The sequence below is a fragment of the Nematolebias whitei genome, chromosome 1, assembly GCF_014905685.2.
Source record: "Nematolebias whitei isolate Nwh7 chromosome 1, NemWhi1, whole genome shotgun sequence".
Taxonomy (NCBI): Eukaryota; Metazoa; Chordata; class Actinopteri; order Cyprinodontiformes; family Rivulidae; genus Nematolebias; species Nematolebias whitei.
In genome coordinates this window covers 57,628,203-57,653,928 of record NC_056498.1, presented here as the reverse complement: position 1 = coordinate 57,653,928, position 25,726 = coordinate 57,628,203, and the positions used below count along the sequence as shown (strand labels likewise).

The window sequence follows — 25,726 nt, the reverse complement described above, 5'->3', positions numbered from 1 at the left end:
GATGGATGGATGGATGGATGGATGGATGGATGGATGGATAGATAGATAGATAGATAGATAGATAGATAGATAGATAGATAGATAGATAGATAGATAGATAGATAGATAGATAGATAGATAGATAGAAAACATAAAAAAACTGTCAATTCAATTAATTTCAGTTTATTTCTATAGCACAAAGTTACAACGGAAGTCGTCTCAGGGCACTGAACAGAAACATTCATATATATAAAATAATAATTTAACACTATTTATCTGAGGAGCAGACTGCTTTGATTTAACTCCATCACAGAACTCTCATCTTGAGCAAGCATGAAGGCGACAGTGGAAAGGAAAAACTCCCTCGTGAGGAAGAAACCTTTAGCAAAACCAGGCTCAGGACAAGCGGCCATCTGCTTCAACTGGTTGGGTTTGAGAAGAACAGATACACAATGGCAGGTCAAGAATCAAGATAGAGTATCAAATGAAAACTATTCAATTTTAGCAAATAATTTAAGGAAATGAAATCTACTCGTCCTCCATTAGTCTAAGCCTATAGCTTAACAAGCCAACCCTAGCTATAGGATTTATTAAAAAGGAAAGTCTTAAGCCCAGTCTTTAAACTGGACAATGTGTCAGCCTCACGGACAGGATCTGGAAGTTGGTTCGATAAGAGAGAAGCCTGATAACTGAAAGATCTCCCTCCCATTCTGCTTTTGGAAACTCTAGGAAGCACGAGTAAGCCTTCAGTCTGAGAGCGAAAATATGGAACAATAAGATCTCAAATAGAAGATGGATCTAGAGTGTTGAGAGCTTTGTAGTTTAGCAGTAAGATTTTGAATTCAATTCTGGATTTTACAGGGAGCCAGTGGAGATCATCTAAAACTGGAGAAATATGATCTTTCCCACTAACTCCAGTTGACTCTGGCAGCAGCATTTTGGATCAGCTGAAGACTTTTTAAAGAAGTTTTTGGACATCTAGACAACAAACTATTGTAATAGCCCAGTCTAGATGTGACAAATGCATGAACCAATTTTTTCTGCATCTTTTTTAGATAAGATGTTTCTAATTTTAGCGATATTACGCAGATGGAAGAAGACAATTTTAAAAATACAACATTAAAACTCACAAATACTAAAGTGTAGGCCATTCAAATGTACCAGTAGCTTGATTTTATTTAGTGTTATAACACTACTTTTATTTACTTTTTATTTTATATGCATTTTATGGCTATTTACTGTTGTCTGTACCTGTATCTGTGGTTTGTCTGAAACAGGTCTCTCCTGAAAACGAATCCCCGTGACTCAATGAGACAAACCTGTATACATAAAGGGTGAATGAATGAATGAATTCCAACTGCATTAGCTCAGGTGAATTACATTCTTTTGAGTCAGAGGAAAAGAAACAGCAAATAAATAAAAAAATAGACATGCAGCACATTTAATTGAATTTGAAACCGTTTTTGTATTATTCTAATTCTGTTGATGCTTGATAACACAGCTCAGCCCTAAGGTTGGAATAAAACAAACAGTGTTGTCAAGACAGAAAGGCCAACCCCATGTTTCTCAACAAGGGATCTCCCAGAACAAGGTGGTGCTTCAGAGGAGTGGCAGACAAACAGAAGAAACTCCTCATTTACAGCTGGTCACTTCACGGTGAAGAACTACCGGTAATTCAACTACAGCAGAGTAACCGCTCAAGAAAAATAAAGAACACGCAATATTTTTAAAATCCTCAAGACGAAGGACTTTATTTATTGATGAAGAGTTGACGCTTGGAAGGATCTCCATACCTCTAGAAAGATCTACCTCTGTTGACGTCTTGACGCAAGGAACTTTTGTCCAGTTGTTTGCACGGCAGAAACATGGTGTTCTGGATTCTGTTACCCATCGCATTAGCCCTGGTGTCCTTCATTGGAACATGGACTGTGTGAGTTTACAACCTTTTCATTATTGTGCTTTTACAGTTTTTATTCTGCCTCTACATGTGTGCTGGAATTCACGTGTTTACATTCTTTCTGTGTGACATTTCCTCTGACTTCACACGCACATAAAACACTGATAATGCAGCTCGTTATTAGCAGCATTATTATCAGAACGATAATAAACAATATAATCTCACATTGGGACATTAGGAACGCACAGAAAGACTTCTTTGCCACGACATATTTTGCTTATGACTCTGCGTTATATTTTATGTAATAAAAAGATGACTCCACGCCTTAAGAGGGGTTAGAATTAAAAGGATTAAGGGAACTCAGTAAAACAATGCCAGCCTTCAAATATGTGACCCGGCTAGTTTTTTTCTGTTTTAAGGGTGTGCTCAGCAGAATGACAAGAAATGTCAGACGGTCATTTATTACGCGTGATTTCACCTTAAAACAATTAACGTCAAAATAAGTGGTGACTTTTCCTCCTGTCATGTTGGGTTCAAGTGATCAAAATCATTAGCAAGGCTCAGTTTGTTTGCTTCCATTGTTTATTCTTACCATATATATCTATATATTAATTTGTCTTCTTCCCAAACTGCTTTTTCCTATTTTCTATCCCCAGATATGGCTTTGCCGTCACCTACCAACACGTGTGCCCCCTCATTGAATGGTACGTTGCGTCTCCCCGGTTTGAACTTTTTTCTTAGTGCTTGAATAAAGATTGATTTCTTTACCATTTGATCTCAGGAGCGGCACCAACTCCTGCAGGGGGAATGAGACGGAGAACTGCTGCCAGGTTCCGACAGTGAGGTAGGCTCCTAATGTCCAATATGTCATTTCCTCACTCCAAAATCCAACACAAATATTGAAACAGCTTCTGTGGTTCCAGTTCGAGTGGGAGGTCCGCACCAGAAAGTTCGCTTTTCACCGCCACAATCAACGCTGCATCCTTTCTGTGTGAGTTCACCTGAAGATGACTTAAGCCTCCAAAACTGAGGCCTTCAGGGTCATTTTGAGCAAAGGGCAACACGAAGGTTAACATAAACTGTACTCTCTAAGAAGTAACTCTCTTTGTTGTAGTCCTGCTGTTCTGCATATTCCATCACGCTCACATTCTGGAAAGAAATGCGTCTCATGGCATGCTGAGCAAATTTGCTCTTGTCTTTGGAGTGGTGTCGGCCGTGGGGGCCTTCGCTGCAGGAAACTGCAACGTGAGTCATTTAATATTTTTAATGATGATATCTGAGTTTAATAAGAACTGCTTCAGTATTTAGTGTTTTTATGTTTAAACTTTAAGCTGTAAAGGAAATAGAGCAGTAAGTTTCCACTGAAGTGAGATCGTTTCAGTCGGCGCTTGTGTTGAAATGGCAAAGAAAGACAGGTCTATTTGTTTTAGGTCTTTGTTGGTTTAGAGTGCAAGTAAATATCTCATATTTCTTATACAGTTTACAACAGAGGTCTCTTTGTTCCCTAATGTTAATTCTTTTTGTGTTTTAAAAGCACAATTTTTATTAAAAGTGCAGTGAACCACGTGTTATTTGCATTAAAATACATTTACCATCTAAAACGTGTACTTTTAATGTTTTGGCCCAACCTAAACAAACTGATCTACAACCGTCCAGAAAGTTTTATAGAACCTTTTTTTTTTTTTCCCAAACCATAAAAACACTATATTTGTTTGTATATTTGTTTATAATTTATGCATCAAACCACAAAAAAAGCATAAAATGGAACAGTTTGAACAGAGCAGTCAGATAACTTCAAGGCCTTGAAGAATATAATTTACATCAACCATAAAAATGTGGTTTTAATTAAAAAGTGATTTTTTTTTTTTTTTGCATTTTGAATAGCAAAACAATTCTGAACTACATTTCAAACAGAAATCCTCACTTGTAAAGAAAATATTCTAACAATTACTCAGCTCTAACATTAACTTTTACCAGTTGTTGATATGTTTTTTTAAATTCTGTCCTGGTTTTTACTTTGTGTCCATGATCAGACCATAAACCCCCTCTGTCCGTTCCCCACAGCCAGGTTACCTGACACTGCTGCACTTCTTGGGAGCTGCTGTCAGCTTCCTGAGCATTTGCTTCTACACCGTCCTGCTCACTGCCCTGACGGCGAGGTGCGTCCTCACAGGGTACGAGAAGCTTCTCTACCCGCTGCGCATCGTTTTAACAGTGAGTCAGATCATCGTGACCATCTGCTGTATCCTTTCAGACTGGGCTAAAACAGCCCTCAAACCATTTAAACTGGAGCTACGGAGCCTTTAAAGCATATACAGTACCTCTTGAACTTTTTCATATCGCCACGTTGTAAATCTGAATCAATACTCTGTTAAACTATCTGTCACTGCCAGTCTTTGTGGGTATATCTCTGCCAGTGTTTGGATTTACAGCTTGAGCTGTGTCAGATTGGACCGAGAACATCTGCAAACAGCAATTTTCAAGTCTTCTTCAACAAATTCTCAGTTGAATTTTACTTGTGAATATCCTGTTGTAGCTCTCTGGCTGGATGTTTCGAGTCGTTGTCCTGCTGGAAGGTGAACCTCTGCAGGTTTTCTTTGTCTATGTGGAAGAAAAGCATCTCCGCAGCATGATGCTGCCGCCACCCTGCCTCGCAGCTGGGACGTGTTCATGGTGACGTGCAGTGTTAGCTTTCTGCCATACAAAAAGTTCAGTTTTGGTCCAGTCTTTCCTAAAAGCCAGGTTTGTGGAGCATACAACTAATAGTAGTCATACTGAGTGATTCTCTCCCCTGAGCTGAGGGCCTCTGTAACTCAGATTGGAGTCTTGGATTAATGATCTCCTGGCCCAGCCTCACTTTAGATGGACCACCATGTCTTGGTAGGTCCTTCTATTTTCAGACGATGGTTTAAACAGTGAGGTGTTCAAAGCTTAAAATTCTGATTCATAACCTAACCCTGCTTCTAACTTCTCAACAACTTTGTCCCTTACACATCTGGTGTGCTCCTTGGTCTTCATGATGCTGTTTGATCTCTAACATTTTGTAACAAACCTCTGAGGCCTTCACAGAACAGGACTGAGATTAAATACACACAGACTTTAGAAGACGACTGGTTCCCCTTGATTTTAACTAGAGATGCTAGAGTAAAGAGGGGTGAATACATCTTGAAGCAAGCTCAATAATCCAGGTAGATAAATCTAACAAGGTTGAGTCAGGTCCTCTGGGCGGGTTCTGTGTTGAAACGTGACATCTTTTAATCCAAAGGACTTCTTCAGTCTAAGGAGCTGCAACCAGCACCTGTTTGCTGATGACAACAATGGCCAAAGGAGAACCATGAGCTTAACGACTGATTGTTAGTGCCCTGATGGCCCCTTGCTATTCACAGAGCTGATACTCGCAATAATACCATTATGGGGGGACAATTGAAAATGGAGGCCTCCGCCCCTGTTGATAGGCCGCCTGTCCTTTTTTACTTTAAAGTTTATGGCTGTAGAGTGACAGAATGTGAAAAAGTTTCCAGAGGTATGAACATTTTTTCAAGGTGCTGTATTTATCATCATCAGGGTAAGATTCAAGGACAATGTATTCCAGGAGTGGCTTTGAGCCATGACATGGTTATATGCTCTCCAGCTGCTTCAGTGTTTGGATCCAGCCCACTGCTCTGTTTACAAAGTGGGTCTGACCAGAACAGTGTGCCTTAAAGGAAGTTATAATTTAGCCAGATTAATCTTTAACGGTCTCCACTGTGAACGATGCTTCACTCACCAGTCGCCTTTAGATTCAGATTTAATTATGCTATGTTTAAAACTTCTTCCATCTTCTTCCACCTGCGTAATATCACTAAAATTAGAAACATCTTATCTAAAAAATATGCAGAAAAACTGGTTCATGCATTTGTCACATCTAAACTGGTCTATTGTAATGGTTTGTTATCTGGGTGTCCAAATAAGTCTTTAAAAACTCTTCAGTTGATCCAAAATGCTGCTGCCAGAGTCTTAACTGGAGTTAGTGGGAGAGATATCTCTCCAGTTTTAGCTTCTCTCCATTGGCTCCCTGTCAAGTCCAGAATTGAATTCTAAATCTTACTTCTGACATACAAAGCTCTCAACAACCTAGCTCCATCTTATATTAGAGATCTTATTATTCCATATTTCCCTAACAGAGCACTTCGCTCTCAAACTGCAGATGTATACTCGCGGTTCCTAGAGTTTCCAAAAGCAGAATGAGAGGAAGATCCTTCAGTTATCAGGCTCCTCTCTTGTAGAACCAACTTCCAGTTTCTGTCCATGAGGCTGACACATTGTCCAGTTTTAAGACTGGGCTTAAGAATTTCCTTTTTGATAAATCCTATAGTTAGTGTTGGCTTGTTATACTGCTATAGGCTTAGACTACTGGAGGAAAAATTGACCTAATTTCCCTAAATGAATTGTTAAAATTGAATAGTTTTCATTTTATACTATTTCTATCTTTATGTGATTCTTGACCTGCCATTGTGTATCTATTCCTACCAAACCCAGCCGGTTGAAGCAGATGGCCACTTGTCCTGAGCCTGGTTCTGCTAAAGGTTTCTTCCTCACAAGGGAGTTTTTCCTTTCCACTGTCGCCTTCATGCTTGCTCAAGATGAGAGTTCTGTGATGGAGTTAAACTCAAAGCAGTCTGCTCCTCGGATAAATAATGTTATTAACTTTTGATATACGATTCTGTTCAGTGCCCTGAGACGACTTCTGTTGTGACTTGGCGCTATAGAAATAAACTGAATTGAAACTGAACTGAAAAAACTACAACATTCTTCTTCTCCAATGCTGCACCTGATGTCACATCCTTGACCCGACAACCCCCAGACACCGTTTTGTTCGTCCAGGACAGCTACTTTTGCAACCACCTGTCTGCTGTGTTCGAGTGGATGCTGACCATCAACACGGAGCTGTTTGAGCTCAGCTACATCGTGGAGTTTTACTTCTTCTCCTCCTCCATGGTTTCGAATCTGCTGAGCAAGCGAGAAGAGGAAAAGCCATTGATCCTGTCTTGATGTGATGCTGCCAGGGTCCAGCAGAAACACACGAGCTGAGGACGGACTGAGGGAGACAGCTGTGAGGACAGGACCCTGGCTTGGGGACTAATAGGGTTCGATTATTATTTTAATCTCCGCTGGGATGGATTTTGACCATTTTTTGTTCCACCAGCTTGCTACTACAGATACTCCTTGCTGTATGTGTTTAAGTATTACATCACTTTAAAAGATGACGACTTACACAGAAAAAGAACAAAACTTTTAGTTGTACTAGAAAAAAAACTAGCCTGAGGTAGCTTTGTTGAAATATTTGATTGTACTTAGAAGTTTTTGAGCAATAGTCTATTTTTGTACAGTTTTTTTTTTTTTTTAAAGAAATGCAGAATTAGTAACAATGACATCACTGTCACTAGTTGATCCTGTCTCTGAACATACATGAGCTTTGGCACTTTAATGACAATCTGTCAAAGGGTGGAGAATCTTTCACAGAACATCCTGGTGACAAAACAATTTTCTTTTGACAATTGGAACTGAGGGACACCACGAACATTTTGGATAACGAATTTTTCTTGAAAGCACAGACGTCATCAGTTCAACAAGTACTGAGGGTGTTGCCAGTTTTGATTGACGTTAGAACCAGTTATTAAAATATGATTCAGCAGATCTGCATCTGTTCAAGGAAAAGGCTGCTTCATTTTCACTCCAACTCTTGAGTGTTTAACGACGACGAACAGATAAATTCAGCTACAAACACTGATTGTTGGTTCCATTTCCTGTTTCTGTGAAATCCGTGTTCTCATTAAGAAAAACTGCAACTGCAAAGTAGTGAGTAGGTTTTGTAATAAAGTTTTCAAGACTTTATTGGGCTTTCTTAAAGTTAAATTAAACCTTTTCCACACATATCCATGGGATTTGTCTAAAGCACAAGACCGCATTTGGCTATTTGTGTATTTATTTTTTTAAGCTTTAAAGCAACATAAGAAACCAGAGGTTTCAATTTTCCATTTCTTGTATTTTCCATATTTTTTGTGTTTGCTTTTTCTTGCCTTAAAGAAAGTAAAAATAAGTCAAAGAATTAAACAAATCTTTTTTTACAACGGTCTCATTGTTTGGCATCCAGCCCAGTTTCTTGTTGCAGCAATGTAGTCGTGTGTACACACACACACACACACACACACACACAGTTTTTTCTTCTTTCGGTTGTTCCCTTCCTCAGGGGTCGCCACAACAAAATAACTTTTGTTTTTACGCCGGATGTCCTTCCTGACACAACCACAGCCCTGTGTGTGACATTTAGGGAGCCTGGGGGAGCAGATGGTGGGGGTTAAAGGCCTTGCTCAAGGGCCCAGAATGGGGCAAATTAGGGTGCTTCACCTATCCCACCCACATTTTTGACGTTGTCAATACCGGGAGTTGAACCAGCGATCTTCCGATCACAGGCCCACCTTCTCTAAGCTCTGCGCCACCACTCCCTACACACACAATGTAATCTATATAAACTACGTTAAGAATAAACATATTTTAGTTGTAATAAAACAGTTCACATTTATTTACAAAAAGATGATCAGACTGATTTATAACGTCACTATTGCTTAACAAAAACTAAATGTTTTGCATATTAACCAACCACATTGATGAATGTGTGTGTGTGTAAAGACTAAAGCATTTCTCTCACCGGTTGCCTAAACTCACTTGGTGCTCAGAATGATTACGATTTTAAAAGTACGACTATTTTAACAATTTTATATTTACTTTATCTGGTGTAGCGACGTTTACAGGAGATGAACTGAAGTTAAACGGCTTAAAACAAAAAAGATGTGAACAGGTACACACACTTTTCAGTCTGATCCGTCAATAGATTGTTTATTAAAAAATGTTTTAGCTCTTTTTATGCGTTTCTCTACAACTGCCGCACCTCTTCTTTATTAAACCTTGATATTTACAGAAACTTTCTGTAGAGAATTTAGCAGAACTGAAATTTTAACAGGAGCTGTCAAGACACCAAACAGACCTCAATCACAATAAATTTGCTGTGTAAAGGCCAAATTGACAACGTAAACGAGTTCCTCTATAATTACTTGATGCTTAAATGATCTTTTGTTTATCAAAGTAATTAAAGCAGCTTTAAGACGCATTTCTGACACCGACCGTCTCCAATCAAGACAAAAGCACCTCCACCGAGACACCACAGAAGTGACACTACTGCTGTGATTTAATGCAAAGCACTTAACTTTTACTTGAAAGAAGGTAATATACATCCTGGAATAACAGATAATAAAGATACATTATGAGCAAAATCATTTCACAATGAGCATAATCTTTTTGTCTCGCATCAACTAAGAGGAGTGCGACGTTATCTACAGTTTCTGTTAGGAAGAAAACAGCAAAAAGCACACCGGTCAGCATCTTGACTGTAAAAACAGCATCTATATGCAATAGTCCACATCGTTAACAAAAAAAGTTTTGTTTTTCTTTCAGCTAAATAATGGTAATGTATACAATATAAATAAAATGTAAGTGGAAAACAGTTCCAAAGGTACAAGCAGTATCCCACATTTCAGCATGGCTGAAAAGTAAAAGTATAAAAAAAAACCCTAATAAAACAAAATAAAGGCCCTAAATCCAAACGTGATACTTTTGAGTGCGACAACTTTTACAAACTTTAAGATACTGCATATTCTTCAAACTGGAGCGTCATGACAGCCTGCCTCATGCTTAACACTTCTAAATAAATCAAGTTAAAACTGTTCTTAAAACTTGTTCTGCGTAAGGATAAGTTGCCAACCATCATTTATCATGTGAGGTTACAAACTTTTTTTTTTTAAAGGAGAGATAACAGCATGAGTAAAAACACAAGGCCTTGTAGTTAATGTTTATTTTCCCAACTCAAAGTCAGTAAGTACTATAAAAAAGCTTGTTCTCTGCTAACCTAAGGGAGGTCACTGATATTACTCACAGATCTTTTCAACTCTAAAAGAAAATATTTATGTTCTCCTGCTCATTTAAGACATCACCTCGAGTCCAAGCCTCCTCCCCTCATATGCATCGGTCCAAATACACGGAGGGAAGCGTCAACTGTACACAATATAAACATTTCTCTTTGCAATAGAAGGAAAGGACACTAGAATAGTGAAAAACTCAAAAAGTTAATGTGATGATGCAGGTTGGTAATTGTTTAAATCTACGAGTTGAAATGAAGGGAAAGTTTTTCAAACAGAGTACATGTTCTTGGTGGTGGATCCACTCTTACTGGACGTTTCGTCATGTGACTGGTAGCCAATCACGACTTTCGTGGGGAGGCTCAGACGATCCTTGTAAAGTTGCCTGCGGACAGACAGAATAAAAACTGAATGCTGAAGAGGACTTGTGTGTAAAGTCACCACCTAGTGGCCAGAAACAAATGATCTCACCCTATCGTCAAGATGGCTTCCCTGTTTTGGCAGTTGCTTGTCCAGATGGCTATTTTGTCACCTTTATGCCTGACATTGACCACAGCTCCACACACGTCTTCACTTGCCTCATCAAAAGATTCACCAACTAAACACAGGAGCTGCAAACACAACAGAACGTCCCGTTTAACCCTTGAGGGACCTTTGCAATGACATTTCACACCTTTGGGCCTGCTTATCCAATAAAAATGACATTTCACACACGCGCACACACAAAATATGTTCTCAGCAACATTCACATTATTATCAATCCCAACACATCACGTCCATTTTTTAACCATTCGGCTATTTTACCTCCATGGCTTCTGCAAGATAAGAAAACCAGGCCTCCAATGAAACAATATGTAATTGAGGTTTGCTGCCCCTGGGGGGTTAGGGGGTGTCATCCTCCTAAAACCTGTTGTTACACCTGAGAATGCGGAGTTATTTGTGAAAAAGTGAAAATGGCAGCATTACTGTTTCCATCCAGCAGCGATCAAGTTCATTGTGTCTCTGTTTGTTGAGCGTCATCAACCATCGACCCCCCAGCTTGTTTCTGTCGTCTTCCCACATGGGTTTGATTCCATCCTGACAAACACATCGACAAGTTAAACATTATATGATCAAAAAATTTTTCAAACACTGCAAAATGCTAACAAACAAAATCAATTGTTTGTATACACGTTAATGCACCCTTACAAGTTTGATTATTATGTTAGAATAATAATATTAAGGCAAAGTATTAGCTGTCTGCTGTCGTATTTAAAGCCCAAAACAGGACTTATTTGATCATATTCACACATCCGTTCATCCGTGTATCCAACCATCTATTTATCTTCTACCCTTTATTTGTGGTCAGGTCACAGGAGAGAAACCCACACATCCTTCTCCCTGAAAACACTAACCAGCTCCTCCTGGGGGACCCCAAGGAGTTGGGGAGAGAGGACACACAATCCCTGTGGGCAGTGGAACATGTTTGAAAGAACAAATGATGAAAGGGAGGTGTCCAAACCACCTCAAATGACTCCTTTCGACGCAGTGGCTTCACTCTGAGCTCCACTCGGACGACGGAGCTCCTCACTTATCTCTAAGGCTGAGGATGCTCATTTCAGCCATTTGTATCTGGGATCTCGTTCTTTTGGTCATGATGCATACTTCATGACTACTGATGATGGTTGGAAGATATACGGACCAGTAAATCATGAGAGACCCAAATACTTGAACTCCTTCACCTGAGGCAAAGACTCTTCCAACCTGGAAGGATCATTTCACCCATTTTCGGATGAGAACCAGGGCCTTGAACTTGAAGGGCTGACCCTCATCCTCACAGCACCCTCAACAGAACGCCTTTGCAGATTTGCCACCTCAATGTGGTGGAGGGGTTTAAGTACCTCAGTGATCCTGGGGAATATGCTGTCTGGGGCGTCATGCCCTGGTAGGGTCTCAAATGACAATTTGGCCTCAGGGGAAAGTCAAACCAAAAGCAATAAAAAAAATAAAAAAAAACTTGACAATCTACTGATGAATCGTATACTTTGGATGCAAAAGGGGAAACAGAGAGCCAGGTCTGGGGGAGGGCTTGCTAGCATGCGCTTGAAAGCAGAGACTTGGCTTCTGGGTCTCGGCTGGATCTAGCCCAAAAGAGACGGGATGTCACCACCACATGGGTCCACCGTCTGCGACGAGAACTAAGGAGGTCAGGTTCATTGCAAGCTGGGTGGCAGGTGAAGGAGGGTCCCTGGGCGTGCCAGCTCCCGTCGGCACAGACTTCACACACCCACTAACATTAAATGCAGTGGAAGTGGAAAGCCTTTTTATCAGGAAAACTTCTCTAATGGTAAGATGATGCAAAGGCCAAAGTTTTTAGTGGTTGGATGAATGGGTGAGCAGAGTTTTTCTGAAAAATCTAATTATAAAGAAAGCTTGTTCAACTATTACACACAATGAACCCACATTTACTGAAGGAAAACAAATAAATGAAGGATGGATTACCTTAAATAAGCAATAATCACAGCCAATGCCAAGCTTGCTTGGTTGCTGTATGTGGTTGTATAATCTGCAACACAAAATATCAAATCTCAACACAAAAATGCAGATCAGGTTTTTTTTAAGCCTTAGGGCAGAAAATGATAACATTCTGTTTTACTGAACTACTTTAGCTTCAAAATATGGTTTAAAAATGTGTGTGTGGGGAGAAAAAGTCACCCTCCACCATTTATTTTTATTTATGCCTAATGTTAAACTAATTTTCTGCTGAAAACAAAACTGATTAAATTAATTAAATGAAAGTAGTATATATGTGCGCACTCAACAAATGCACACATGTACCCGTTTCTCTTCCTAAATCATTACACATCCTTTCTTTTGGTGACACAATTATAACTATCATAAATAAACAGAAAAAAAATGAACTTACGCCCAAAAATCTTCCACTGTGTCGAATTCGGAAATTAAACGAAAGTTCTCTGTCCAACTTTTGCTTTTGTCTGTTTTAAAGTACCACAAGACCCATCTGAGGAAAAAGAAAGAAAAAACATTTATTATTTTATAGGAATGCACTTTTCATTTATTTCACAAAACCTATTAACATAGGAAGAAAAAAAGCGCCTCAGTAGGATTTTATCTGACAATGTGTAAAAAGGGATCAACCTGTTCACAGCAAAACGCAGCAGCTAATTACAAAAGCAAACATGTCAGTGCAAAAGAAAAGAAAAGAAAAGTTCGGCTATCATCAGCACCAGAAACGCAGCTTTTGTTTACAATGGGTTCATTTATTCTTTCGTTTCCAGGAGGGGTGGGGTCAAAGGGGGGACATCAGGCAAACTCAGTGCCCCCGACCACATACATCACATCTATTTTCCATAATACCACAACAGGTCAAATTAGTGGATTCATCCACATTTGTGTTTTGCATCAGCTCTACAGACACAAATCATTACCTCGAGTTAGGCCTGTCATGATAACACATTTTGCTGGGTGATTAATTGTCTCAGAAATTATTGCGATAAACAATAATTTAGTTTGAAATTCAAATTTAAGAATGATTAATTTTTGTGCGTAGTAGTTTGTTTTTTTAAACCACTGGATGGCATTATAAGACTGTTTGAACCGAAGGATGGATAGTGAGGGCGCAAGCAGCGTGTCTCTAAGAAAAATAGGAGGGAGGCCCCTTGACGTGACATGGGCTGTCTCTCTTTCCTTTTTTCGGTTCTCAAAATGGCGGACGCTCTGTGTGGTTTGAGCTCTTTAGCATAGCATTTTTCACACAACGCTTTTAATAAAAAAAAATCAGTAAACAAGTTCTCAGCTTCTTTTTTCAGAGAAAAACAACTTTTTACATGAAGGTTTCAACCATGAATTTTGAAGCTTTGACAAGACGGAGGATTTTTCAGAGGGCGGCCTGTTGGCTTAGCTTGTAGCTTAGCTGCTTTTAATGATCCAAAAACGCGATTTTGGACGGTTAAAACAGATTTTAAAGAAAAGAGAAAGGGAGGGGTCAGTGAAGAGCACCGGAGTTGAGCCTTTTGTCATCCAGTGTCTTCAGTAGAAAGGGAGAGACACGAAGAAACGAAGCCAATAAATGAAAATGAGGTAGATAATTTTCATTTATCATGCGATTAATTGATTTATTGTTTATCGTGACAGGCCTACACAGAGTTACGCTCAGCCAGGACTTCAATGACCCCCACACAAACTAGTCATTGCAAACAACTATGTTTGCAACAATGTGTCAAGTGACTGCTGAATTCATGCAAAGCCCCCAATATTACGTGCTACTATACGCCGTCAAACTGTGAGACAAAGACTACATCTTTCAAATCCCAATCCAAATAACTTATTCTTCTTAATTTAGTGGGAGTGAACTGAATTAGAAAAGCACAGGACCTGTTTTGTAAATGATCAAAACACCAATAAATAGCTAAAAAAAAAGAAGCACCAAAAGTAGTTAAAAGAAGCAGACTAAGCAGAATTCAATCAAATTCTCAAACAAGGGTTTAAGCATTTCTACTCATTAACATAATCCCTGCCAACTTTTAAGTGGCTTAAATATGATTTATGTCCATGTTCATAACAAAAAAATTACAATAAATATCTATTCCATCGAATTCAGCTGTTAAAGCTGAAAATTAAATGTTTAAGTCTAAAAAAAAAAAAAAAAAAAAGATTCAGCCTATTTGCACTAACAGCCAGTCAATCTGCATTTATCTTGCCCATCACATTGCAAGTTTTCAAGAGATAAGAACTTTATTGATCCCGTAGGAAATTGTTGTGCCAGAGTTTCAGTATAAAGGAATATACACTAGGAATCACACAAGATATAAAAAAATAACAGATAATATAAAAATACCAGCAACTAAGATCTAAACAGGTCTGATTGCGGATTGTATTAACGAGTGCAGCCGATTATCCCACTTGTAAAGATGACTCGGTTTGAACCAGCCTTCATACAATAAATGTTATTAACGTACAATTGTAGTGAACTAAGCCTCAGGTCAAAAACCTGGCCCTGAGGGCCTTCCTGGGACAAGAACTGTTATTTCATTGATTTGAGTCCAGAAATACAAATTAAGCTCATCCAGAGACTTTCTAATTGTATCCTGCACTGATCAATTGAAAGAACACTCTCTTTCATATTATCATTACTATTTTACAAATGTCTTGATAATCAAAAGTGTGTTTAGTTCAAACCATTTTAAATGTTGAAGTGAACTACTCATTTTAAATCAACTGTGAAACAGTATTAATGATTTTTAATCCTCATTCAAAGTAGAAATCAAGTTAATGTCTGTTACAAGAGTAATTATTCATTTTCTTGATCTTCTGTCTGAAATGAGCAAGTCGTGATGTGGGTCAGAAGTCAAGTTTCGGTCAAAAACATGTTTACTGGAAAGAAATGTCATGTTCAACTTTTTCAGACAGATAGAAGGAAAACGGCTCCTAAAAGTCTCTGTTCTTCAAAACATCTTCCTGTCTGTTCTTAAAACAATCTACTCTTTCTCCTTGACTTTTAATGACCCTCTTACGTCACTAAGACCACACCCCTGTTGGTTCTTTCAACCAATCAGGAAGTTCTCAGAGGAACCGGAAGTGACCTCTTTAAAAGGGTCAACACTTCCTAGTTCCAGCAGAACAACGGGAACTACGCAGAACAAAGTTCCAGAAGGAAGAACAAAGTTCTGAGCCTCGTGGGGATTATGGAATCTTCCACATCTGAGTGGAACCTCTGACGGGCTCACAGCTCATGTGAGTCCACCTGAGAGGTGAGCGTGGTGTTGAACGAAGTACCGTCACTACTTCGGACGATTCGCAGCTGTTCCTACAGAGAAGCTGGAAAGGTAGCGTTAAATGGAACTCCGTACCAGTGGAGACATCTTCTACAAGGTAACGAGTCCCTCACTACCTAAGTGTACCGAGGTGGAGCTGGGTTCGGATGGAGGGTGCCGTTCGTTATCAACCCACTTTTCCCTCATCCATTTTCTCTCCATTTAAACTCCTTCATTTCCCATCTTTAAAACTCTTCTATCTTGCCAGTAATTAATCCAGATATTTTCAGAAATGTCTGTTGGTTTCAAAAGCTGCAGGTGAGATACCATGGCCGTATGGTTCTCATTGTAAAGCTCATTAATTAAGCTGTCTTATTGAAATCAATCTGCCAATTATTGTAAATGTGTGATGTGTTTAAATCGTTTTTAAATAAATGACCCACTGTTGTTGGTGAGTCAAAGATAAAACACGTTTCCGTCCACATTTAATCATTCAAGGCACGATAGTACTCAGTCCAGAAAAATGAAAGAATCCGTTTAAATTATGAATAATATCAGAGACAGATATAGTTCATTACACAATAATACTTTATTTATTGTCTAAATGAAAATAATCGCTTTTGCAGACAGATTTCTAAAACTCACTTGTTTTGCAAAGGATGTTTGATATACTGCTCAGGATTTGCGACAACCTGACCGTCAGTCTGTTGATCTTCAGTATCAGCTGCTTTCTGAGGAGTATCAGCTGCTTTCTGAGGAGACAAACAAAACCAAATCGCATAAATGCATGCATTTCAAAACATTTAATTTAATAACAGCTTTGAGCAGGAGCTGTAAATCACTTCATTTTGAAGGGGTTTTTCTTCCCAGTACAATATCACAGGTACAATGTTAAATTAATATCTAATGGGCTTACGGTGCTTCCAGCTGTGAAGTGTGAGAAAATGCAAACAGTGGATTAGGACAAAATTGATCAATATAATTTCATTTGTATATGAGACAAAACATCCAATACAAATAATTTCCCCTTGTATATATGCGTTTTCCCTACCATTATTCAAGGAAGGCGCCCTGCCCTTTCAACAGAACTGAGAGCCCTGTCTACCCCCCTTCCCCCCACGTGGAGTGGAGATTAGCAGCTCAGCTCCACACCTCGGTTGACAAAACCCCTAAAGACAAGTGCCCTCCCAAGGCAAGTACCGTAACCTAACAGAAACACTGTATATAGTGGGTCAACCAGTTTACTGGTGACAGCCCAAACTAGTTGCTTACATGCAAAAGCTGGTTGGCTGGATTCCTGTTTGGGTTTCTTATCTGCTTTCCTGAGTTCTCAGGAGTCAAGGAGAAGGATAAATCCCACACATGACAGGCCCTGGAGCAATGTGGGTATCGTAACTGAGCCTTCTTGAAACTAAGAAAGCACAAGAAAGCAGATAAACTAAACAGCCACTGTCCAACAGGATGGCCCAGCAGATAAGAGCAACATCATCTGGCCAGAACTCTGCGGTTTACAGGCCAGAGGTTATTCTTTCAGGGATGATGATATACATCCTTGATAAGAGTGGAATGATGGTTTGACAGAGGAGTAAGAGAAAAGAGGTCGTCATTGTGAAGAGAACCCGCCCGTCGTTAAACGTGGGCAGAGACCTCCGTGTCCATTTTGTCTCCCTCTTATGAAGCTGTTATTGCAAGTATAGCATATCAAGTTATTGAGTTTGTTGCAGCTCCTCAGACTGAAGAAGTCTTTTGGATAAAAGATTAAACGTTTCAACAAAGAAGAATCCGCCCAGAGGACCTGACTCAACCTTCAGGTCTCTCTTGGAGATGAGTCCCAGAGGCTCAATGGGATTAACCTGTATAAATAAAGGTTGAATGAATGAACTTAGTTAGATTTGGATTATTGAGCATGCATCAGGACAATTTCAAGATTCCACTCAGTCTGCAGGCTTTTAAAGATAATTTACTATTACCCCGAGATATTTTTAATGTGCGTATATAAATAACCTGAATATTTTTTTGTCATGGTCACACCCTTTTTTGAAGGCAGGTTTAAAGGATGAGGCAATTGATCTTTTTTTGTTGTTGCTACAAGCAGGATGTCGCACTTCACCTCACACTCGTGATCTCTCTGTATAAAACTGCCTAGAATAAATAACAACACCACCAACATTAAACTGTAGCTCATACTTAGCAAACGAAAGTGGCAACTAGCAAAACGATGGACCTGACGGGTTACTACCACACCTTTTGGCAACGGATTTTTCTCTTACACATCATAAATGCACAACCGTATTATCGAAATGTTTTTCAAGCACACTTACATAAAGTTCTTCAACTCAGTTTTAACTAATTACAGCTAATAGAATAAAGCTAATATTAAGTTGTCACCAAAAATCCAGTAGAAGCCATGCCTGAGCTAACTTTTCTACTAACGTTTGCTAGCATTAACTTTAGCATACGTGCTAGGCTAGCTACAAGCTCGAAACACACGTGTCCAGATTGTCAAAAAAATATATAAAAATAATAATATTAAGGGCAATAAAAGGTATTGAATTGAACCATCGCTGGATACTGACTCTAATTTCGTAAACGAGTTAAAAAAAATCACTGAGTGGAGTTTGAATGAACGACGTCCAGTCAAGTCAGTCCCTCCCTACCAACAAAGTCTGGCAGCGCTTCATCCATCACATTGCACTGCATGCTAGCGCTAATCCACGCCAGCATCAATGAGCTCAAACGTCATTATAGATATTATTTACTAGTGTCATTTCAAAACGGTCACTTGTGGAGGGATGCCAGCGAATAAAGCAAAGATGTGACGGGTCTTTCTACGCGCAATAATTGAATTTTCATCTCTCTTGTCTCTCTTACCGGCTCCGATGTCGCCATCTTGACTGGGGAAATGATCTAGCATTCGGCGCTTCTGCGTCACTCCACTCCACTATTACGGAAGCCGCCGCAGTCCAATTTTGTTGATTTTTGAGTCATCCTCCTCCATCTCATTCTGCTAGAAATGTCCATATTTAAGGTGTTTTTTTGAATAATCCCCCTGGCTTTTGTTTATTTGTTTGAATGTATATTGATAACTGTCGTTGTAATGTTTTACTTTTAATAAAGATTTTAATTAAAAAAAAATGATCGAAATATCCATCCATCCAATATCTTTATCTGCTTCTTCCTTTTCGGGTTGCGGGGGTCACTGGTGCCCACATGAGTTAGAAAATTAAAAATAAATAAATAAATGTCCGAGAGTCCCCATCTAGTTGCATCTAGTCCTCATTTATTTTATTTTGTTTAAATTGAAATTGATTTTAAATTATAGATAATTTTTGCTCCATGACAAATTCAAAATAGAATTAAAAATATTATTGATTATTGAGCATGCATCAGGACATGATTAAAAATAGTTTAATATTTTAATAATTCATTGTTTTAGACTCATGTTGAGAAATGACAGTTGTAGCTGTTTTGGTCAAACCTAAAAAATAACATTATGCACATTATCATGTGGCATAACTTTCATATGTTGTGAATGACTCTCAGCTACTACCACATTAAACTGTAGCTCATACTTGTAAAACTGATTGAGTTAAAACAATTTAGGGTTGATTAGATGTGACAGTCATCTTGAATTGTGTTGACATTAAAAGTTAATCAACTTGTAGATGTCCATCAAATGATTACTTTCTGAGAGTTTCAGTAAAATATGTTCAGCGTTTCACGAGACATTTAGCTAATAAACAGAATTAAATCATGAGACAATCAGAGAGACCCAACTAGTAAAGCAATATATTTGGGGTCAATATCTGTAAAATTGACTAAGTTAAAGCCATTTTTGTGTTTCTGAAGAAAATTTGTCTGTGGCAGCCATCTTGAATCAACTCCAAAAGTCAGTAGTTGAGACACGCCCAGTGATTATGAAAGTTTCATTAAAATTAATTCAGTTGTTCATTAAACATTTTGCTAACAGACACACAGACAAAAACAAAAAAAATTTATTGTTTACCTTTTTGTGTAGGGCAATAACAACTAAATGCATATTTTTATATATTTTTTCTCCACAATAAACACTAGTTGTTGTGAATACTAAAATATTTCTCACTTTAAATTAATATATATTTGATTACAAGCCTCAAACAGTCTTGTGTTTGTCAAAAGTAACAATTTACACAGCGTTAAATGACTTTAAAATGTCCTCAATGGCCATTCAAAAGAATAAAAATCATATCAGGAGATAGAGTTTCTAAAAAGCAGATTCATCTCTGTACAACTGAAGGATGAGCTTTGTGTGAAATTTAAACAGAAAAAAGAGAGGAAATAGTGGTCAGGTCCAAAATATAAATATGACTTTATTTCAACAATCCTGAAAGTGATCAACCATTCATGGTATGAATGCTAAAAGTTGTCTCTTCGAAGTCTTAACTGGATATACTTTCAGCAACTTGAAGTAATTCAGTTTTAAAATAAGCAAGACCATCCATTGTCTAAACACCATACAGTAAAAACAATGTGGTTCACATACATATTTACAGTTTGTGTTTTGAATGCTGGTGCTCATTTAGTTCCTTACAAAAAATGTTTCATGTGGACTGAAGATACACCCCACAAACAATAATAATAATAATAAAAAAAAAAAAACACATTTACAATTTAATTTTCCATGTGATGCTCAAAAATGTCCTTTCTTAAACCAATGGATTCTGAATCATTTACATTCATTTCTTCTGAAGTCTATTTTTTTATTAATGCTGGAGAACGGGGTCATCTTATGGAAGACATTTCAACTCTGCACAAGCGAACAAACATTGTGATTAATGCATTTCTCTGTCTGTTGTCTCATGAGTGCCAGTAATGATCCAGGATAAACGTGCATGAATGCTCATGCGCGGATGAGTTAAAAAGCACCACTGTCATCACTGTTATACAGTACAGAACCAGGTCTGGTCAGTGTGTTGACTGACATCTTGTTAGCACCAAGAGACGTGTGTAAAAGACCAAGATGGTTCTAATGGAAATGTTATGCTGTTATTGTTAGTGTAAATACAATTAAAGGGTTGTAATAAAAGCCTTATTTGATATGTTAAAATGACACATTTCACCAGGAGGTGACGCTAACCCCTTTATTCAGACTGATAAAAACATCTGTAAACAAAGTCCTCACTGGGATAGAGCACTTGAAATCATTTAGGCTTTCATCTGAGAGGAATCTGATGTTTCAAAGTGGTTTAAAACAAAAGCAAAGAGGAGGCAACAGTAGGATTAAGTAGCAAATAGGTTGGTTGGTTTGGGACACTTTGCGGTTTCTGTTAAAAAGGGTCTGTAGCACCACATAAATGCACAGTAAGCTTCTGAGATCTTATCATCACACTTGTTCCCAGTGAAAAGGTTGAATTCCAGGAGCTCAATAAAGCAATAAGCGCCTAACTGCTGCAGCATCTCACGATTTGTTGCCATGCAAAGATTTAAGTTCCATCAGATAAGTGGAAAGCGAACAAATTGCAAAAAAAAATACTGTAAAAAAAATCTAAACTTTTTATATGTATATATCTCTGTCTGTACATACATATTCAGGACCGTGGACATGATTTTCAAGTTAGGAAAATAAAAAAAGTGCTTCTTAATATGCCATCTAAGTGAAAAAATATAAACTATCCCACAGTCAGGAAAACAAAACAAAAAAACAAAGAAGTACGTTTCTTTTACCTGCCTCCAACAGAAGTCAGAGCCTCGAAAAGAAAAAGCACGATGCTACATGTGACAATCTGTAGTAAATATATGCACGACGTTAGTCTACATTATGTGATGCAACCAGTTTGCTTTAAAGAGGTTACAGTGAGAATGGCACCGATATAAAAGCCAACAAGACTCATTTCATAACAAGAGTACACTCCTACTGCACGACATAATGCAGGCCATCAAAGAAATCTTGCAGTAAACAGGCTTACACAAGAAATTAAATAGATTTCATTAAGATCAGAATAAATAATCACATCTTTTTTGTTGTTGTTCTTAATCACGTATATAAAGCCAGTTTAAAAACATCATTAAATGCTTCAAAGCACCATTTCTTTACATTAAAAACCAGCACCAAAACTCACAGTTAAAAATAACCCCCCTCCCAAAGGAAAAAAACAAAACAACAACACGTTTGGTCCTTCTTATCATCAAGAAGGCAGAGACTCAGAAGGACAAAGTTTATAGATATTAGAAAAGTACAAATGACATGAGTAGAAGTCTAATTGAGGTAAGGCAGAAGCGCACGGTGAGCGAGTGTTTTGTGACTAAGTCCAGCGATTGTACGGGCCCGTCACGTGTGTAAGAGCATACGGGGACACGGTGATGACGCCGTCCCTCGAGAGAGTCCAAGCCTGACGTGTCGGGACGTTCGTTAACCTTGTCTCCTCGGCGTCCTCGCCTGCTTCCTCCTCCCCCTTTCTTACGCCGCTGCTTGGGCTGCCCTCCATTCTCAGTCTTTCCGCCTCCTCCTCTCGATCCCGTTCCCGCTTGGCCATTTTGGCGTCCCACATGGCCATCCCGTGGCCTGGCTCATTTAGGGACTTGTGCTGGTAGAAGACCAAGGAGATTCGGGTAGGGTGGCTGCGGTTCGGCTTGAGGATAGGCGTGGTGGCGTGGAGCTCCCGTCGCGCACATTCAATCAGGATGGAGCCGTGCGACGGCGCCACGGCGACCCCGCCAATGTCCCCGTCCAGGAAGTTGTGCTCGCTGTCAGACCAAACCTCTTCCTGCTTTGTATCCTCAGCCATGAGGGTAGGGGTTTGTAAAGGGGGAGGTGAGCGTGGAGGAAGGGCATGACCCCTGACCTCTCCTGCGACATCGTCTGCTGGCAGTCCGTTGAGTCTGCTGAAGAGGCCCTCAGATGTAGGTCGTGGGGAGAAGGAGGAGGGATGATGAAGAGGAGGAGCACTGGGGGAGAGTCTGCGCAGAGCAGAGCAGTGCACCTCACTGGGCTCAGTTTTAAAGGAACATTCACCGCGGGGGCTTTGAGGAGGTATACGCTCACCGGATGCTGGAGCAAAAATGCTCAAGGTTCCACTCACTGTCTCATACCGGAGGCTAGGCAGGCCATGGTGGCTGGCGGGGATGACGTCCCTCTGTGATGTCACCCCTGCACCGGGTGAGGAGTAGCTGCTGGTGCTCTGGCTGTAAACGCTGGGTTGATTTCTCTCTGGTGGGGACCTTCCAACACTGGCAGGTCTGGGTGGCAGCCTGTAAGAGCTGAAAATACCTTGTGGCTCTTTGTTGGGAAGAGAAAAAACATATATTACTGAAGTGATAATAAAAGAAAAATTGCTTGTGAATATTAACCTAAAATAAATAAAAGCAATGAATGAATAGCGGGACGAGAGATTCAGTTTGTCTACCTTTGTTGGGAGTCTCAGATTTCACTTTTCCGGGACTGAGAGAAGTCAGCCCGAGCTTCTTCTCCAACTTCTCTGCTTGAGCTTTTATCCGAGCTTCTTGCCTCATCTTACGGGCAGATTTCACGGGCTCAGCCAGTAAACGAACCTGAAACATTACAAAGTCAAAATAAGACAAGAAATATCCAAAGAAAAAGAAAAACCAATAAAACTAAATTCCAAATGCTGCTTTCCCCCCCCTCACTCACCTCTCGAGGAAAGGAGGACAGAACCTGCAGAGCACCACTTTGGATCTTGGCCCACTGACCCTCCACATGTCCAAACTCATCTTTGTCAGAGATCTTGTAAAGCGGCAGCACATGAAGCTGCTCGTCCTCTGGAATATTACGCACTGATCGGTTGTCTTCCTTTGTTAAAGTGCAAACCTGGGAAAACACAAGACAGAAGTCAAGCTGTCTTCATCCTAAATCATAAAAACCTAAAAAGACTAACCCAAAACCAAAGACATTCAGCTTTGAAACAGTTTGAGACTTCATTTATTGTTTACTTTAACTCTTTTTTTTTTTTTTAAATAAGGCTAAAACTTGCTCATCTAGTAGAATATCTCTGAGGTCATAATTAAATATTCTGCATTAAAAGTACTTTGACACCAACTGCGTTTGTATGATGGAACAACAAATACAAGTTTGGCAACCTGCTCTGGAGCTAGTTTTCAATTCATTGTTTAGGTTTAAGAAGCTTCACTTGTTCATTGATTCTTTTATCGATGATATTCCAGAATGAACGATCAGACTGAAACTATAAATATATGCTTTCATACCGAAGGACTGATGTTGATGCCTGATTTTGTAACAAATTTAAAAACTTTTGACGTTTAAAAGTTGAGAAAATACCAACCCACTGACCAGAAGTCATTTTTAAATCCAGCCAGAGTAGCAGACTCTGATCAAATGTTGGCATTTTAATAGCTAAATTTTGCTTTAAAATAATTTTCATTTAGTGATATCTTTTTAGAGTTTAACTGATTAAAATGTTGATTTAAAGAGCTAATGCAAAACCTCTAATTTTACTTTTTTGTTGTAATTTTGACTAAGAATAAAAAATAAGATAATTACTCACAACTTTTTGTTCCCAGCTTGCAATCAGGAAGTAAGAAAGAAAAAAACGTGGATTGCATCACAATATTTTTAGAACAATAAATTCTATTCATGTAAGTTCAGATTTGCTGAGAAGTTGATTGAATTGACTTTATAACTGTTTGTTCATTAGAGAATGTCCAGTAAATAAGCCATTTTTATCTGATTTGGTGTTTGATGGGTTTTGCCTGGTATCACGACAATTACAGCTAAATTGAGTGTAGAGTTAAAAGCTTTCTGTCGCATAAACAAAAGAAACTGACTTATTTGCGCAACTATAGTGTCTGCAGCATTTCTCTTCTATTCTTACAATTTGAAATGTGTTTCTAGTTTTGTATTCTTCACACCTCTCCATTAATTAAACTAGCTAATCTTGTGAAAGAAGTTGGTCATTGGTTTTCATGCCAGATGTATTTAGTGTGAAATGCCTTTATAAGTAAACTCACACAAACCCTAAAGAGAAAAATTCCAAGTTAATAAAAAAAGGATCATAACCACAAACTAAGAAAAGGTTTTGGTTTTGTCACGCCTGCTTACAAAAAAAAAGAAATCCCTGCTACAATAAATATGTATTCCAAACATGTAAAATAATATATTTTCTGCAATGTCCACACAGATTAGTCCCTTAAGTCTTGATTGAGCTCTGTCCTGTTTTATTTATTCTAACGTAAATGCTTGTGTGATGAGAGTTGTCAGCCTGCGTACCACAGTGCTGCCGTTGTTCATGTTGCTGGTGTCCTTGTGAGCGTGGGCACAGAAATCCACACAAGCTGTGACCCCGGAGAAAGGTCGACCTTCTTTCCCGCCCAGCCGGCAGTCCCCACCTGCTGCTTCTTGTTCAACCTGCCAGGAGTTGAAGGAGGAAACAAGGTAAGTGTTTTGAACATCTAATTAGAGCAGTGGCGTCAGAAGCATTTGTAATGGGGGGGGCACACTGGTAGTGGGGTCTGGGAAAATTTTGAATATAGTAGATGCCATTCCTTGCATTCTGGTGTATTTTAAGATTGTTAAACATCTACGTTTACCTACAAAAGTAAACACTTGATTCAATAACTATTTTAGAGAGCATGGCACAACAAGAATTAGCCTGACCAACAGCTCCCCTTGTGTGAATAAAGCATGCTCTGCTTCTTTCACGCATCCTAACACCCCACTTCCCATCCCCAATCCTGTCAACAACTGTCGCATTAACGTAGCACTAATCTAGTGGTGTGCAATATGGATGCGCTAGCTAAGATGCTACAGACGTAGCGCTCCGCTTCTCTCACGTATCCTAACACCTCACCATACACGATGGGGTCAACAACTGACAGTGCTAATGTAGTGCTAAGCTAGCATGCATGACCGAGGTGTCTTCCCCTCCTCCCCCTGCCCCATCAACAAACCCCCCGAAGAGATGAGTGCCCATATGTCTATGGAGTGCCCTGCCAGGGCAAGTGACCTAGACAGAAAAACTGCATGTGGTGTGGTGAGTTGTTTTAGGGAACCTGGAAAACCCGGAGTGGACTTTTAATGGTTTGAGTATTCCCCTAATAAAGTGGAATGGATTTGTTCACGTAGCAATAGAAACAGTGTTGGTTGAACTAATATTTCATGGTAAATGTGTGTGTGTGTGTGTGTGTGGGGGGGG

General features: G+C 39.2%; 3 protein-coding genes across 3 annotated transcripts in view; 1 reads left to right on the top strand and 2 right to left on the bottom strand.

Annotated features, from left to right (window-relative positions):
- The first annotated feature begins 1,844 nt into the window (after positions 1-1,844).
- On the top strand, positions 1,845-6,970 carry si:dkey-228d14.5 (uncharacterized protein LOC796266 homolog). The gene is made up of 7 exons (XM_037685753.1): positions 1,845-1,909; positions 2,533-2,580; positions 2,658-2,720; positions 2,800-2,867; positions 2,991-3,121; positions 3,941-4,118; positions 6,720-6,970. Exons 1-7 carry the CDS (start codon positions 1,845-1,847, stop codon positions 6,905-6,907), a joined length of 741 nt encoding a protein of 246 aa, XP_037541681.1. The 3' UTR covers positions 6,908-6,970.
- Positions 6,971-9,146: 2,176 nt separating this feature from the next.
- On the bottom strand, positions 9,147-18,524 carry eif4e1c (eukaryotic translation initiation factor 4E family member 1c). The gene is made up of 7 exons (XM_037685741.1): positions 18,453-18,524; positions 16,227-16,333; positions 12,734-12,829; positions 12,310-12,373; positions 10,795-10,905; positions 10,300-10,439; positions 9,147-10,213 (listed from the first exon to the last, which is right to left on the bottom strand). Exons 1-7 carry the CDS (start codon positions 18,468-18,470, stop codon positions 10,099-10,101), a joined length of 651 nt encoding a protein of 216 aa, XP_037541669.1. The 5' UTR covers positions 18,471-18,524; the 3' UTR covers positions 9,147-10,098.
- Positions 18,525-21,615: 3,091 nt separating this feature from the next.
- The window catches only part of tet1 (tet methylcytosine dioxygenase 1), a 39,736-nt gene continuing 35,625 nt past the window's right edge, over positions 21,616-25,726 (bottom strand). Inside the window, exons 9-12 of the mRNA XM_037679349.1 lie at positions 24,802-24,939; positions 23,209-23,385; positions 22,964-23,108; positions 21,616-22,836 (exon numbers count right to left, since the gene is read on the bottom strand). Coding sequence (XP_037535277.1) covers positions 21,863-22,836; positions 22,964-23,108; positions 23,209-23,385; positions 24,802-24,939 — 1,434 coding nt within the window. The 3' untranslated portion in view covers positions 21,616-21,862. The remainder of the gene's footprint in view (positions 22,837-22,963; positions 23,109-23,208; positions 23,386-24,801; positions 24,940-25,726) is intronic.